Source organism: Terrapene carolina, unplaced genomic scaffold (assembly GCF_002925995.2).
Source record: "Terrapene carolina triunguis isolate 2854851 unplaced genomic scaffold, T_m_triunguis-2.0 Scaffold33891, whole genome shotgun sequence".
Taxonomy (NCBI): domain Eukaryota; kingdom Metazoa; phylum Chordata; order Testudines; family Emydidae; genus Terrapene; species Terrapene triunguis.
Window position 1 is genome coordinate 4269903 of NW_020698242.1, and position 17434 is coordinate 4287336.

Below are 17434 nucleotides of genomic sequence, written 5' to 3' on the forward strand. Positions count from 1 at the left end.
GGATGGGGGGGGCTCGGGGCTGCCCATCCCTCTCCCGCCCTGGGGATGGGAGGCTCGGGGCTGCCCGTCCCTCTCCCGCCCCGGGGATGGGAGGTTCGGAGCTGCCCATCCCTCTCCCGCCCCGGGGATGGGAGGCTCGGAGCTGCCCATCCCTCTCCCGCCCTGGGGATGGGCGGGGGCATGGAGACACAGTAGCTGCTTTCTGCATCTATCCTTGCTGCCTCTCCTAGGTGTGTGTGTGGGCGGGGGCAGAGAGCTGTTTCTTCCCTACACAGAGTGACACTAGCATAAACTGGGGGGGTAGGAGCGTAGAGAGGGTGAGAGAGCGCTATATGGGAGAGAGTGAGGGAGGGTCATGAGAACTCGACTTAGTTAAGTCACTTATTTCACTGCATGTCAGTTTCCCGATCTGATACTTACCTCATGGGGTGTTGTGGTGATAGATCTACTAATGTGTGTTAGGTGCAGTAAGGTGCTACAGTAATGGGTGGGGGGGAATAAATACCGTGGATACAGAGTTGGGAAGGGGGCAGAAATGCCCTACACATCAGGGGAGACTGGGATGGGGGAATGGGATAAATTCTGCTTTATATGTGGGGATGAATAAGTGCAATACTAAGTACACATAGGTGTAGCTGTAGTCTCTTACCTGGTAAGTGGTAATGATAGAGCTCAACGTAAAAGGGGTAAAACTCCAGTGGGAGGGCAGTAACACAGGGTGTGTTTAGGGGCAATATTGCTGCACATTTTTTGGGGATATTTGTGTACATATGCGGGGGCAATAGTGTCCTACATAAGGGATCATGGTGCTCTCAATTTTGTTCTGTGCAGGAGGAGAGGAGAAACAGGTGCTATAATATTCTGTGTATGGGTGGCTATTGGAAGTGATAAATAGGGGTGTAGCTCAATCTGGATGTTGAGGTTTGCCAGAGTTTTGGCCGGGTGATTCATAGGCCCATAGCTGCCACCCCGTGCCATTATGAAAATGTTAAGCCTAGACATTGCCTATTCTGGGCATTTAGCAAGAGCGGATGCACTACAGGGCTGACTTGTGAGAGGAATTTCCCTGCTTTTCTATTAAAGCTCCCTTAACTGGAATGGCAGTGGAGTCAATCTGTATTGAAGTCTGAATGATGGCCTCCGGTTATAATGCTAGCATGATCTCCCTTTGTGGAAGGAAAAAAATGTAGTTGCAGTGTTTTGTCCTATGTACTGTCAGATGACTTCTCTTCTCCCTACTTCTGCACCAGCAAATGCACTTCCTAGCTTGTCCAGCATGTGAGGAGAATTAAAAAAAATAATTCTCCACAAACTAAATCATTCAGTCTAGATTTTAACTTTTCCTTTATTCCCACTGACTTCAGTGAGCCCAACTTTCGGTAATCATTATTAGCATGTCTTTAAGTAAGATCCTGTGCATGTGATCTCTGTCAGACATAATTGTGCTGGCAAAAGCCCCTAGTGTAGAGTGACAAAACTTCACTTTTGCTGGCATAGCTAAGGGTACATCTACACTTACCGGAGGGTCCGGCGGCAGGCAATCGATTTTCTGGGATCGACTTATCGCGTCTAGTGAAGACGCGATAAAATCGATCCCTGATCGCTCTGCCGTCGACTCCGGAAATCCACCGCAGCAAGAGGCGGCAGCGGAGTCGAAGGCAGCGTGGCAGCGGTCGACTTTCCCCCGTCGTCATAGCCAGGTAAGTCGACCTAAAATACGCAACTTCAGCTACGGTATTCATGTAGCTGAAGTTGCGTATCTTAGGTCGGACCCCCGCTGTAGTGTAGACCTAGCTTAAGCTATACCACAGTGGCTCTCAAACTTTTTTACTGGTGACCCCTTTCGCATAGCAAGTCTCTGAGTGCAACCCCCCCTTATAAAATAAAAACACTTTTTAAAATATATTTAACACCATTATAAATGCTGGAGGCAAAGCGGGGCTTGGGGTGGAGGTTGACAGCTCGCGACCCCCCCCACGCAGAGCCGGCTTTAGGAAGTGCGGGCCCAATTCGAACATTTTCAGTGGGGCCACGGCAGGGATGACTAAAAGAAAAAAACCATGTAAAAAAAGCCTTTCATTTCTTAGCAACCGGTTCCCTATAAAAAGTTCTGATTTAAGGGATGTGCCAAAGTATGTATTTTTTGTACCAATAGGGTTACCATACATCCGTATTTTCCCGGGAGGAATTTTTAAATTTAAAAAATTTCTCCCGGACAGCGATTTAAGAACGAAAAAGCCTGACATGTCCAGGAAAATACAGATGTATGTTAACCCTACCTAAAGTTCTTTTTTAAAAAGATGGGCCTGGACTAGAAATGAGTTCCGTTTCACATGTGTGGGTCCCCACTACTCCCTGTGGGTATGCTAGGGTGACCAGATGTCCCGATTTTTTTAGGGACAGTCCCGATTTTTGGGGTCTTTTTCCTTATATAGGATCCTATTACCCCCACCCCCGTCCCGATTTTTCACACTTGCGGGGCTGGCTGGTCACCCTAGGGTGTGCACATGTGTGGGTCCCAGCTGCTCCCTGCCCCCCTCATTGAAGCAGGTGTGCAGGGTTACTGCCCTGGGAACTGCAGGGCACCACTGGACATGGCGCTGGCTGGAGGTAGGGTCTGGCTGCAGGCAGGGCAAGGGGTGCGGGGCTGGCTGGAGACAGGGGTGTGTGGTGTGGGCAGGGGTGTGTGTGGGGCTGGCTGGCTTCGGGCAGGGCCGCAGGGGGGTGCGGCAGGGGTTGGCTGGAGACAGGGCAGTGGGTGTGGCAGGGGCTGGCTGTGGGCAGGAGGTGCGGGGCTGGCTGTGGGCAGCGGCAGGGCAGGGGGGGTGGGGCTGGTGCAGGCAGGGCAGGGGGAGCGGCAGGGGCTGGCTGCAGGCAGGGGGTGCGGGGCTGGCTGCGGGCAGGGCAGGGGGTGCGGGTACAGCCCACCCTGTACGGTAAGTGCCCCCTCCTCCTCCTTCCCCCACCGGGGTAGCAGCAGCAGCTCGGGGGCTATTTAAAGGGCCCGGGGCTCCCCTGCTTCCACTGCCCCGGCCCTGTAAATAGCCAAGGGAGCCCTGGGGAAGCAGGGGGCTCCGGCGGCTATTTAGAGGGCCGGGGCGGCAGAGGCAGCTGGAGCCCCACCCCTTTAAATAGTCCCCAGAGCCCCTCACTATCCGAGGGCTCTGCGGGCTATTTAAAGGGCCCGGGGCTCCCCTGCTTCTACTGCCCCGGCCCTTTAAATAGCCGCGGGAGCCCTGGGGAAGCGGTGGGGTTCCAGTGGCTATTTAAAGGGCCGGGATGGTAGAAGCAACGGGAGCCCCGGACTTTTCAAATAGCCCCCAGAGCCCCGCAGCCCTACCCCAGGGCTCCAGCAGTGGGGCTCTGGTGGCAATTTAAAGGGTCTGTGGCTTCAGCCCCTGCTGGGAGCCCCAGGCCCTTTAAATTGCCCCCTGGGGAAGCCGGGCTACCCCAGTACCAGGGCTTGGGTGCGGGGCCCTCTTAGGGGTGGAGCCCGATTCAGGGGAATTGGTTGAATTGGCCTAAAGCCGGCCCTGCCCCCACGTAATAAGAACATAACATAAGAACGGCCGTACCGGGTCAGACAGAGGCCAATGCCAGGTGCCCCAGAGGGAATGGACCTAACAGGCAATGATCAAGTGATCTCTCTCCTGCCATCCATCTCCATCCTCTGACAAACAGAGGCTAGGGACACCATCCTGGCTAATAACCGTTAATGGACTTAACACTATGAATTTATCCAGTTCTCTTTTAAACTCTGTTATAGTCCATAGCCTTCACAATCTCCTCAGGTAAGGAGTTCCACAAGTTGACTGTGCGCTACGTGAAGAAGAACTTCCTTGTATTTGTTTTAAACCTGCTGCCTATTAAACCTTGCGACCTCCTGAGGGGTCCTGACCCCCAGTTTGCGAACCCCTGCTATACGAAGGCTAAGTACAGTTTCGCTGATATAAACTGTGGCCACACTAGGAGTGCTTTCCTGGTGTGGGATACTGGTATAGCTATACTGGTAAAGCACTCCTAGTATAGATCTTGTGTGTGTGTGTGTGTGTGTGTGTGTATTACTTTATTTTTTTTTCAATAATTAAAACAATATACTAAACCACAGGGGAAGTACCTTATGCAAAAGAATTCACTCAGGGGTCAGACTGTTAGCTGGTGTTGGGTTAGCTCTGTTTAAGTTAGTGGAGCTGTGCATGTTTAAACGAGCTGAAAATCTGACCCAGTATATGCAAATATAGCTGACTATTTTTAAAGAAAATGTTTGATTTGTAATTATTATAATTTGATCTCTGATATTTATATGGCAATTTTTTTTTTTTTTAAATAACCTGTTAACTTCCTAATTAATGTTACACTTGCCATGTATAGGAAGTAAGGTCTAAAGGCTCTGCATCCTCACAGTTCTTGCATGCTCATGGCCTTATTTATTCACAGTTCTTCCTATAAGTTTACTTCACTGATAGTAGCTTTAACATGTACCTGTATTTTCTCCCTTTACCAGAAATATCTAACTTTATACTGCATGTATAAGTATTGTCCAAGTATTTTAGTAACTTACCAGTATGCATTGTAAAGTAACATTATTCCTCTGCATACATGGGTGTCAGAAATTTATATTGATCCTATCATTAATTTTTGTACGAATGTGATCACATTTTCAATATTTCTAGTATGCGCACACACACTGGTAGAGAGTGAGGGGCAGTGGAATGGGGCCCCTTCTTTCTCCTGCGGTATTGAAAGGTATCCTCTTTCTTCTTTCCCACTGAGATGCACAAGTAGTATCAGGGATGCAGCAGCAGAACTTAATCCAGCTGCTGGAGTGTTTCAACTTAGGTAAACGTGTCTAGTCCATCCTACTCTTTTCTTCTGCTCAGATGGTGTTTGCATAGGCCCCCAGAGCAGTGGGTTAACACCTCATTGAGATGCAGGGTCAAGTCATACTTCACAGAGCCATTGTTTCTAGCTACCTGCAGACTTGGGCAGACACCACTGCAGCAGTTACTCTTGGGGCATGCTTTCAAGCTTTTCTTCCCAGATGTGAGGGCTAGAAATGTCCTTTTTCTTTTAGATGAAGTGATTCTGATTCAATAACAAGCTGGTGTTGTAAGCATGGGTCTATAATCTATATGCTTTAATTTGGCCCTGCTTGTTTACCCGAGCCCAAATGTAGAAAGCTAAGTGGTATTGTTAGATATGTTCAAATGAATATTTTTCAGGTGAATAATAGCTCTAGATGGGATATGATGCCATCTTCCACCTTATTAAATGAACTAATTAATGAATAAATCAGTGGTTTGCTGGCCTATAATTAAGTACTCTTCCTCCCTTTGGGCTCACTGATAAATTTCTTTTAAGACTTGCTATGACTTACGCTTGCTAAGGTGGAAGTTCCAACTCTTTTACATCACATCTTGCATATGAAAATTACTTGGGCAAAACTTTGAAAGGGATTTTTGTGACTTCAAACTTTTCTATAATGTATTCCCATTGGAATCCTGTGGATCCCATTCATGATTGCATGTTTCGTGCTCTTCCCCTTAAGGCCAGCGGCCTTTTGTACACAATCTCTGAGTCTATTAATGTTGCTCTTTAATCATCCAGAGGGATTGTTTGCTCCCTGCCAGCCTGAGAAATGAGACTTGGATCCAAACTTGTGTTTGAATTGTAGTGGCTTCTGTTCTGTGTGACTAGGTTTTTCTAAAAAGCCTGGCACCGTAGAATCTAGTTACCTGAGGCAGCACTCATGAAACTTCTTTTAAACGGAGGGGATATTATTAATATGTAGGGGGAATATATTTCTTTCCTCAGAGGTTTACACCACAGAAAGATATAATCAGAATGCAGCAAGAACACTGCTATGGTGATATATTGTATTGAAGGTAAATAATAGAAATGCATCTTTAAGTTACTTTTTAATTGTCCTTTGTTTATTTATTTATTTATTTTTAAACAGTCATCTTGAAGAGAAAACCCAATGGGAGCATCCTAAATCTGGAAAGAGAAAACGCATTGCAGGAGGTTTGTGTTGGGCTTTTATAACACAGTAAGTTACAAGTAATGATCAGAATGGATGGAGGATCTAGATGGCCGATTTATGCTGTATTTGGCCCCAATCCTGTCAGCTACTTTATATAAGTAAAGCCCTGTTGATTCACCAGGGCCCGACATGTTTGCCAGGGGTCTGTGCATGAGGATTCGTTTGCATGACTTTATTTCTACATAAAGGCAAATAATAGGCAGAAGTGCCAAGGTCTTCTGTTTACTGTCCTTGTAATGGACGCTGAGACTCATGGCAAGATTCGTAAATTGCATTATGGCCCCTTTCTGTCACTTGGGTGACACAAAGGGTCCTTATTTCGGCTGTAAATGCCAGCAGAGAATTCCGCTTGTGTAGGGGAATTCCCTGCCAGTGCCAGGGACTGTTCCATGTCCCCCATACCTGGGCTAGGTATGTGTCGAGGAAGGAGTGGGCAGGAAGAGAGCGTGGCAGAACTTTAGTAATCTGCTACTGGGAAAATGCCCATTTAAGGACCTTCTGTCAGTGGCTCAGGTTAGAGTGCTCTAACCCAAACTGGCTCCCTGAAACCTCCCTCCCCCTGTGTTAGCTGAGCTCCAGCACTGGAGAGAATAAAATCCCTTGTTTACTAGTATGTTTAGCAAAAAGATTGTTGATCAGGGGAAAGCTTCAATAAACGTAGAGGATAAATAAAAACAGTGCATTTTAAAGGAGGCAAAGTTATATATACAGAAAAACAGTCCTACATTAAGATTAGATGATGCATGATATTAACATTTTCAGTAGATTAATATTAAAGGGATATTAGTAACTTTTTGGTTGGGGCAGGAGGATGAGAACATTATAAATAGGCATGCCAAGGAGGGACTCCATCACTAAATTTGAATTTTTTTTATGTGATCTTTTATTGTGTCAGTAAAATCTTTAAAGCCATTAAAGAAAGGGATAGGCTATTCATGGGCTGCCGATGTCTCATGTTTCATATATTGTCAATAATGTGCACATACCTAATTAGAATGTTTTCAGTATATTTGAACCACCACCCTGATGAATTACAGCTAATATTTTCAGCCAAGTTTAGCTTCTTTGAAATAGCAGGAAAATTCCTTGATTTAAACATTTTAATGAGTATTTTATAATAAGATTTGGTTTGTAGGAAAATATTCTGTTATACTTTTTATCATTTCTTTCCTTTAACATATCACATCCTATAATAGTATTGTCTGCCACACACTGGGGCTTATTCCCATGTTCAGATATGTAATGTGCATTATATACAATATTGCAGAATCCAGTATTTTGATAGCTGCTGTACTTGATCGTGCATTCACACCAGCTCTGCCCAAGATGCATGGGACATGTGCAACATATTACAAGGCAGGATCAAACCCTGTGGGTTTGTACTGCAAGTAAAGTCATTTGTGAAAGGATTACTAGCCTCCTGCAAACATCTCTATATCCTTGTTAGTAATGACCATATGCCACACCATATTATTTATTCTAGATCTCCTGAATATTATACCTTTCCTCTGAGAACCTTTCCTTTGTTTTGATGGTTTGTGAGCAGTTCTTATTTTTAAACTTAGCTTCAGTGTTCAAGACAAGCAGGTAGGAGTACTAGGGATGGAAATGCTTGTATATATTTCCCATATTCAGCAATGCCAGGAGTTCAGACTTCCTGTAGAAAATGCTTTGAGATATATTTTCTGTATTCTAGATCTGCCATATGGGTGGGAGCAAGAAACAGATGAAAACGGACAAGTGTACTTTGTGGAGTAAGTACATGTAAACATAAGTATAAACTTGCAGTGCAGAATTGAGAGTGACTTAAACTTAATTCTATAACAGAATACAGTAACTCCTTGCTTTACGTGTTAGTTATGTTCCTGAAAAATGCTACTTTAAGTGAAACGATGTTAAGTGAATCCAGTTTCCCCATAAGAATTAATGTAAATGGCGGGGTTAGGTTCCAGGGAAATTTTTTTCACCAGACAAAAGACTATATTTTATATATATATATATATATATATATATATATATATACACACACACAGTGTAAGTTTTAAACAATGTAATACTGTACACAGCAATGATGATTGTAAAGCTTGGTTAACGTGGGGGAGTCAGAGGGTGGAAGAGGGTGGGATATTTCCCAGGGAATGCCTTACTGCTAAATGATGAACTAGCACTCGGCTGAGCTCTCAAGGGTTAACACGTTGTTAATGTAGCCTCACACTCTACAAGGCCGCACGAATGGAGGGAGGGGAGACAGCATGGCAGAGAGACAGAGACACACACCGTGTGTGTGAGAGAGAGAGATGCGCATTACCCCTTTAAGTATGCTAACCCCACTCTAAGTACATTGCCTTTTTAACTAGATCAGCAAGTTGAGACAGCAGCTGCTGCCGGCAAGCTCCCTCCATCCTGAGCCCTGTGTGCCCCCCCCCCAGCTCTGTGGATGGGGTAAAGGAGCGGGGGGGAGGGGGACACCCTGACATTAGCACCCCTTCTGCGCCCCTGCCCCCCCCCCCACCTTGCACAGCAAGCAGGAGGCTCTGGGGAGCAGCTCCAAGGCAGAGGGCAGGAACAGCACATGGCAGTGGGGGAAGGGACAGCTGAACTGCCTGACAACTGATAGCCTGCTGGGTGGCTGCCACACAGGGAATTTAGGGGAGCCAATAGAGGGGCTGCTGGTCCACCCTGGTTCCAAGCCTTCCCCAGCTAGCTCCAATGGGCTGCTCTTTCTGCAAGCAGTAGACAAAGCAGGCGGTTGTCAAACAATGTTATAATTGAGCATTGCGCAACTTTAAACGAGCATGTTCCCTAATTGATCAGCAACATAACAAGGAAGCAACGTTAACCAGGATGACTTTAAGTGAGGAGTTACTGTAATTGTGATATCAATAGATTGCCAGCATCCTCTCCTAGCTAAACAGAAGGTGGAAAGAATCTAGAAACAAATTTGGGAAATAACAATAATAATGAAATGAGGAATAATGGAGTGATTCAAAAGATAACTCCATATGAAGATTGGGTTCCCAAAGAGAACACCCAATGATATGTTAGTATCCTCTGTTGTAAAGTCAGGAGAGAAAGTATTGTGAATTCTTCATACAACAAATTTTCACTCTAGTAGACCAAAATTCCTGCCTCTTCAAAGTGTAGGTAGGTGAGGCTGTCTCTTCTTAGCCAGAAAAGTAATTTAAGAAATACAATAGGAACTTGATTTCGTGATCTCAGCTCAGAAAGATAATTATATGGATCAGTTTTTGTAAAGCAAAGCCTGTTTCACACTTTCTAAATGTGATTTTGCTTATATGGACCGCCAAGCTTCCATAATTGGTTGGTCTGTTTTTACAATATGGTAGTGCTCAAAATGTGTTGAATGCTGTGAAAAACAGAAGGAACAATCTCTGCCCCAGAGAGCTTACAATCTAAAAGACGTGGGGGATTGGGGGGAAGGAAAGAGAGGTTGAACAAGGGGCAACGGCAGGAGGGGTGAGTTCATAGGAGCAGGGAGAGGAATAAGAGGAAGGTAGGAAGGATCATAAGGAATACTGAGTCTGGCTTTGAATAGACATTGGAAGAGAGGAGAAGGGAGGTAGTTTCAGTAAACAATGAATAAGCAGAGAGGGAAGAATATTTACAGTCCAAACTATAGAATCTGCTCACACAAGGGGCGCACAGGTGTTGTGAAGATCATTGATCAGAAATGAGTTGAGAATTTTTTTGTCAGAATGATTTTCTGACAGAAAATGCAGTTTCTGCAAAACAGAAATTTTCCATGGAGTGGGTGGGGGGAATCTTTGTTTTTTTTGTTTTTTTTCCCCCCCAGACTTTCATTTTTTTTTCCATTGGGAAGGGAAATCTAAATGAAGTATTTCATTTAGGGTCAGTTCAACCCAAAATAGACTATTTTTTGTGGAAGATTTATTGAATTGAATTTTGAATCAGTTCAATAAAATATCAAAGTGCATTTCTCTTTCAGCAGATTGCTTTATGGGAGTTATAATTCAAGCCCTAGTCTCTCCTATGGGCTGGGCTGAGCTGAGCTCAGCTCCCTGGAGGACTGCATCTCCCATAATTGAATGTAGATTTCCCTCTGATCAAGTTCTGCTTGGTTCACCACGGGGAAATGTGGCCTGGCTAGGGAGCCCGGCACAGAGGGAAGAATGAGGGCCTCAGGCATCTGAAATGCAATTCCCAAGAGTCAAAGCCTTACAATAGGAAAATGCAGCTTAATGTTAAAGTGACTCAAAATGAAACATTTCTGTTCACTTCAATTTCAGGAATGTTGAAATGTTTCCATTAAAAATCATAGAATAAAATCATAAAATATCGGAGTTGGAAAGGACCTCAGGAGGTCATCTAGTCAACTCCCTGCTCAAAGCAGGACCGACACCAGCTAAATCATCCCAGCCAAGGCTTTGTCAAGCCTGACCTTAAAAACCTCTAAGGAAGGAGATTCCACCACCTCCCTAGGTAACCCATTCCAGTGCTTCACTACCCTCCCAGTGAAAAAGTTTTTCCTAATATCCAACTTAAACCTCCCCCACTGCAACTTGAGACCATTACTCCTTATTCTGTCATCTAGTACTACTGAGAACAGTCTAGATCCATCCTCTTTGGAACCCCCTTTAAGGTAGTTGAAAGCAGCTATCAAATCCCCCCTCATTCTTCTCTTCTGCAGACTAAATAATCCCAGTTCCCTCAGCCTCTCCTCATAAGTCATGTGCTCCAGCCCCCTAATCATTTTTGTTGCCCTCCACTGGACTCTTTCCAATTTTTCCCCATCCTTCTTGTAGTGTGGGGTCCAAAACTGGACACAGTACTCCAGATGAGGCCTCACCAATGCCGAATAGAGGGGAATGCCCCTACTTATACAACCCAATATGCCATTAGCCTTCTTGGCAACAAGGGCACACTGTTGACTCATATCCAGTTTCTCGTCCACTGTAACCCCTAGGTCCTTTTCTGCAGAACTGCTGCCTAGCCATTCGGTCCCTAGTCTGTAGCAGTGCATGGGATTCTTCTGTCCTAAGTGCAGGACTCTGCACTTGTCCTTGTTGAACCTCATCAGATTTCTTTTGGCCCAATCCTCTAATTTGTCTAGGTCCCTCTGTATCCTATCCTTACCCTCCCGCATATCTTCCACTCCTCCCAGTTTAGTGTCATCTACAAACTTGCTGAGGGTGCAGTCCATGCCATCCTCCAGATCATTAATGAAAATATTGAACAAAACCGGCCCCAGGACTGACCCTTGGGGCACTCCGTTTGATACTCGCTGCCAACTAGACATGGAGCCATTGATCACTACCCGTTGAGCCCGACGATTTAGCCAGCTTTCTATCCACCTTATAGTCCATTCATCCAGCCCTTGCTTCTTTTATTTGCTGGCAAGAATACTGTGGGAGACCATATCAAAAGCTTTGCTAAAGTCAAGGAATAACACGTCCACTGCTTTCCCCTCATCCAATGAGACATTTAATCTCTTCTGAATTGAAATTGTTGTGGGAGTTTCTGTTTGGTGAAAAATGGGGACATTTCGGTTGAAATGCTGGAATTTCCTGTGGGACAGAAATTCTGAATTTCACTTGGCTCAACTGCTCTGCCAGGTTAGTCCTACTGTTCCTGGGGAAAGGCTCTGACCAAGGATGAAGATACTGCTTCTGTTCCTCCTCCAGCTTATTTGGCTGGGGAGTGGTGGTGGATGCTGCTACAGTTTGAGTCCAGAGGTATAGCTCTTTGGAGCATTGGCAAAGTTCTCATTAATTTCAGTGGGGTCAGGATTTCACCTCCAGGACCCAGTCACAGTGAACGGGGGGAGGGGGAAATGGAAAAGTCTGTGCAGCAGTATCTTGCCAGCTCTCATTTGACAGAGAGTTAGCACACTGAAATTCAGAACATATTGTAAAAAGAACTTGACACTAGCAAAGCAATAAAGAGCTCACATTGGAGAGGGAGAGAGAGAGAGAGAGAATTATATAAGCAGGCACTCTCAGGTAAGCCTGGCTCAGGCTGCGTCCTGCCCCGCTGCTTGTTAGCAGATCACATGGGAATAAAAACAACAAGGAGTCTGGTGGCACCTTAAAGACTAACAGATTTATTTGGGCATAAGCTTTCGTGGGTAAAAACCTCACTTCTTCGGCTACCCCCTGATACATGGGAATAAAACTGACTCAAGCACATCTCTCCCTTTTTTTGGATAACCTCTCCCATTGTGCAACAAGGTGGAACTGCCATTTCTTAACAAGGGGGTGGAGTTTTTGTGGAGTACTGAAATATTACCTGAAAGAGATGTCAGCAATGGATGCATATTTCACAGTTACTTTGATCAGATGGAGGTGTGGTTGAAGCACTGGAATTGGAGCCAAATGTGATCTGAGTTTTAGTTGCAGCTCCTCCACAGACTAAACTTCTTTTGACTCACTTCTGGTTCCCCCCACTCTGTGAACTGGGTATCATAATCCTCATATACTTTATATAAGTGTCGTGAAGCTTAATTTGTTAAAGTTTGTGAAGTGCCTTGACCTTCTCAAACAGAGTGAAGATGAAGATAATTTTGCACTTAGAAATGCTAAATATTATTACACTCACACTTCACTTAAAAGCAAGCAAAACATTTTGGAATGACTTGCTGTGAAGAGTAGAATGCAGACAGCAAGCATAAGTGAGATTTGAGAAGTGGGAAGCAGCATAAGTGATCCTATATTGGAATCAGTAGGCACTTGACTATTTCGTTTCTATTCTTTGATCTTAAAGGCCTCCAACTTGCAGCAGTAAAGGGGAAGCTAGATTTCACTTCAGCCAAAAGATGACAGCGTTAGAAGCATCTGAGCATTGAAAACGGAGTTCTCTCTCTTTCCACTGGTCTGTAGTAAAGAGTAGCCGTACAGCTCTCATGAGATCGGATTGTTTGGGTATGGCAGTTAGCAATGGGAGACTGCTGGTCTACACTGGGAACTTATATCGGCATAGCTATGTCTCTCAGGGGTACGAAACATGCACACCCCTGCAAGATGTAGCTATACTGACCTAACCCCTGGTGTAGACAGCACTAGGTTGATGGAAGAATAATTTTTTTGACCTAGCTACTGCCTCTCGGGGAGATGGATTATCTAAGGTGATGCAAGAACCCTTCCCGTTTTGTGGAGGTAGTGTCTATGCTGAACACTACTGCAGCACAGCTGCAGCAGTGTTTCAAGTATAGACAAGTCACAACTCTTAAAGGGCTTTGTCCCTGAGGTAAATAGGAGAGAACAAGTCACATGTTCTGTTATTAACATTCTTGGTATTAATAAGACATGCTTATTGTTGAAAATTGGCAACACTTCAGTGTTTCCCTAGTGCTTGCAACCTTACTGCACAGCATAGAAGAAACAGAAATTAGTTTGAAATCTTGTTTTTGATTTTTTTTACAGCCATATAAACAAAAGGACTACATACCTTGACCCCAGACTGGCATTTACAGTTGAAGATAATCCAATGAAGTCTACTACTAGACAGAGATATGATGGAAACAGTACTGCAATGGAAATCCTTCAGGGTCGTGATTTGAGTGAAAAAGTGGTTATAATCACTGGAGCGAATTCTGGAATAGGTAGGTCAATGTGACACTTAAGTAAGTAAAATATTATGGTTCATCTAGTTGCAAGTAGTTTTGACCTAACATTGGTTCGGCATATTTAAAAATGTACATTCACCCTTTAATTCTGGATTGAATTCACATCCATTATTACTAAGATTAAGTTGCTTTGAGAATTAGATCCCCAAAATCATCCTGATCATTCATCTTCTACAGTAGTTTGTTGTATGGTGGCATTGGAATAGGTGTAGACAGTATATAGTTAAGGCATTTTTTAAAGTTACTGATCAGGTTTTTTTACAAATATTAATTTTTGATGATGTTTAAGAAGGGCTTAATTACTTTTCTCTCAGAAGAGGATCCCATAGACCTCAGTCATTTCCCCCTGCCCCAGCCACTACCTTGGTCTGAGTCGTTGCCACTGTGATTGTAGTAAAAGTAAACTGTACAGGATATCTCTTCTGTTTCTGCTGTTTGATTTTTTGGAGGAGCCAAAGTTGCTGAGACACAGTTAGATGAGGATTAGGTATTAAACTTGGTTCTCTCTCAGGCCTGTGCAGATAATCCACTGAGCCCTCCAAAATTTTATTTAAAATTTAAATTGCTGTTCGTCCTTTTTTTGTGGTCTACATTTTGAGTTGTAGAACCATCACAACTGCATTGGAAATATCCTTATGCAAGTTATAGCTATTGTTTAAAAACAGAAGCAGATTACATCAAAACAAATATTTCAAAGATTGCACCTTCGGGACCCATGGCCAGCTTGCAACTCTCTTGAACAATGAGAGGATTTTTGGACCAAGTGTCAGTCTGAATTTCCTTGGTGCAGTTCATCCTTAAATCATTTGAAAGGGAACATTCTCTGAAGTAGTATTTTCAGGCTACAACAAGCTCTAAATTTTTCTTATTGTCAGCACATGTCTTGGTTAAATCTATTTTGGGGAGATTTTATATCGTTGACTGAATAACTTTAAATTTATGTAAACATTACCAGAGCTTGCAATACTATGCAGCAAATTTGCTTATATAATTAACTAAATTTGTTTAATCAAATGTTCACATTTAAAAGTATGTAAAATTTGGGGGGGTAAATCAATCAAAGCTTCTCCTGCCCCCCTTTAGAGTATTTTTAATTGAGTCCATTGCTAATAATCTGAAACTGTATATCTCAGAAATAACCTAGCTCTTCTCTCTCTTAACCTTAAACCAGGTGAGGTTAGTCTTATCATGTGAACATGTTGAGTGAAATAGTGTTCCACGTTTCTATAGAGATACTGTAGTCAAAGGGTTTAACACCTCATCCAGATTTGTGATGCTTGTGAAAGGTAACTGTTATCTTGAGAGGATGTCTGGATTTGTATTGTGGTTTCTCCGCCTTTTCCCCACCCAATTTGCAGTTCTGGGTGGTCATAGCTAAATACATGCACCTCGGGACTAAGTGCTTGCTACCAATGGCTGCTACAGGGGTCGGCAACGTTTGGCACGCGGCTCGCCAGGGTAAGCACCCTAGCGGGCCGGGCCAGTTTATTTACCTGCTGACGCGGCAGGTTCGGCCGATCGCGGCCCCCACTCGCCGCGGTTTGCCGTCCCGGGCCAATGGGGGCGGCGGGAAGCCACGGCCAGCACATCCCTCGGCCCGTGCCGCTTCCTGCCGCCCCCATTGGCCCGGGACGGCAAACCACAGCCAGTGGGGGCCGCGATCGGCCGAACCTGCCGCGTCAGCAGGTAAATAAACTGGCCCGGCCCGCTAGGGTGCTTACCCCGGTGAGCCGCGTGCCGAACGTTTTCGACCCCTGGTTACTATATACTGAGAGCTGCAACATGTTAACCTATCAAGCTAACAGGAAACTACTTTAGAACCCTGTTTATCCGACCCTCCGTTATCTGGTTCTCTGTATTAACTGAACTACCAGCACGCACAGGTCCAGAAGTGGGCGATCTCTCCTTCGGCTGCTAGATGGCGATGCAGCCTCGCATTTCCACATTCTCTGCATTATCCGAATTTTTGATTATCCGATCTGGTCCTGGTCCCAGTTAGATGGATAAATGGGTTCTGCTGTATATTAAGAGGAGAATAGAAGCATAAGTGGGTGTGCGAGACTAGGCAGGAAGTATTGCTGACTATGTGGACTGTTTGAAAATCTGAATATTTTGTTTTGCGGTTTGCTCATTTTTATTTTGAGCGTTTTCCTCATCTTGGGAACTAGCCAAATAAATAAGGCTCCCTGTCTGACTGGAAAATTTGTAGTATTAATTACAAAAGTGCATCTGAAAAGGCTGCACAGAATAATTGGCATTCAGCACTCTCTCACCCTCATAGAGCAGACTACTCAGCAATTCTATTGCACCTGGATGATCAAGACCCCGTGGGTGACCTGATCCTTAGCCACCCCTCTGTTTATTTTAAAGCCTCTGCAACAGTCAGGGTAATGCAACAAATGACATTAGTGGCATTAATGGAGTGAACAAAACATTGGACCTGTGCTGCTTCAAATTGTGACAATATACGGTTCAGAAACCTGAAGTCCAGATGGTTTTTCTCAGTCGAACTTGCATCATATGTGAATGCTTGAAGTGAAGACATGGCCTATGAACCTCAAACTTCTCAGATGCCGTAATGTCTTTGACATCGCTTTAGGTTCCATCTCTGCATCCAGCACCAGTTACCAACTGCCAGAAAGCAAGATGTTTCAAGGGTGAGGCCATTGGGACTTGGGTACAGGGGGATCAAGTAGAGTCCTGTGCTGTTTGGGCACCCTGAGTTGTCCTGATTTTGTGAGGCCTAAGTGTAAGGCTTGCTTTCTCCTTCACTTCTTACTGTGAAGGGGAGCTTTCTTCCTTCGCTTCCGTAGAGCGTGGCTGCTAATGTTCTTGTCCAGGCCATTTGGATGTACCTTGTAAGTCTTGAAGATCTGTTGAGACGGGGCTATCTAGAAGATTGAGATAGGACTAGAAATCATTAAACACTGAATTCTAGTCCCAGTTCAGCCACTGTAATGCTGTGGGGCCTTGGGTAAGTAACTTGTCCTCTCTATGCATCAGGGATAGTACTTCCCTATCTCGCAGGAGTGTTCTGAGGATTAATTAGTTAGTGGTTGTATAATGCTCGGAAAAAAAAGTACTCTGTTCTGTGTTTTTTAGTTTGATTGGATGTTCTAGAGGAAAATGCTGCAGTATTCCACTAGCTAAAAAGTGATTAAAAGAAAATCTTGTTCAGCCTTGGCAGTTTGAAATTTCATAAGGTCAGAAGCACTTGAATGTTTTTTTTAAAAAAATAATAAAATATTAATGCTTCTCATTATCAAAAGCAGTTTGCAACATACTTTAAAGACTGATTTGACTGTCTCCGTGAACGGAGTTTCTGCACATCATGGGTGGGGAACTTCGTTTATTTCAATATGACCGGCAGTTAGCTCCAAAAATATAGGCCAAAGGCCAAACATATATTTTAAACACATTACATTGTTTCTTTTTGCTCAAACGTATCTTTCGACCTTTTACATTAAAGAGTTGAGCAAAAAAGATGGAGTTCAAACAAAAAAAGCCCAAACAACCCAGAATAAAAACCTTATTTCATTCACCAACACACATCAGTTGATTATGCTAAAGGTAAAAAGCCCAAACTGTTCTTGGGCTGATATTTCTAATAAGTTATCAATAGGTATAATACAGGGGTCGGCAACGTTCGGCACGCGGCTCGCCAGGGTAAGCACCCTAGCGGGCCGGGCCAGTTTATTTACCTGCTGACGCGGCAGGTTCGGCCGATCGCGGCCCCCACTCGCCGCGGTTCGCCGTCCCGGGCCAATGGGGGCGGCGGGAAGCGGCGG

At 44.4% G+C, this 17434-nt stretch overlaps 1 protein-coding gene across 1 annotated transcript in view; it reads left to right on the forward strand.

Annotated features, from left to right (window-relative positions):
* The window catches only part of LOC112105978 (WW domain-containing oxidoreductase), a 666029-nt gene that overhangs the window by 310 nt on the left and 648285 nt on the right, over positions 1 to 17434 (forward strand). The window contains exons 2-4 of the mRNA XM_026663639.1: positions 5960 to 6024; positions 7740 to 7797; positions 13444 to 13622. Of these exons, the coding sequence (XP_026519424.1) occupies positions 5960 to 6024; positions 7740 to 7797; positions 13444 to 13622 (302 nt within the window). The remainder of the gene's footprint in view (positions 1 to 5959; positions 6025 to 7739; positions 7798 to 13443; positions 13623 to 17434) is intronic.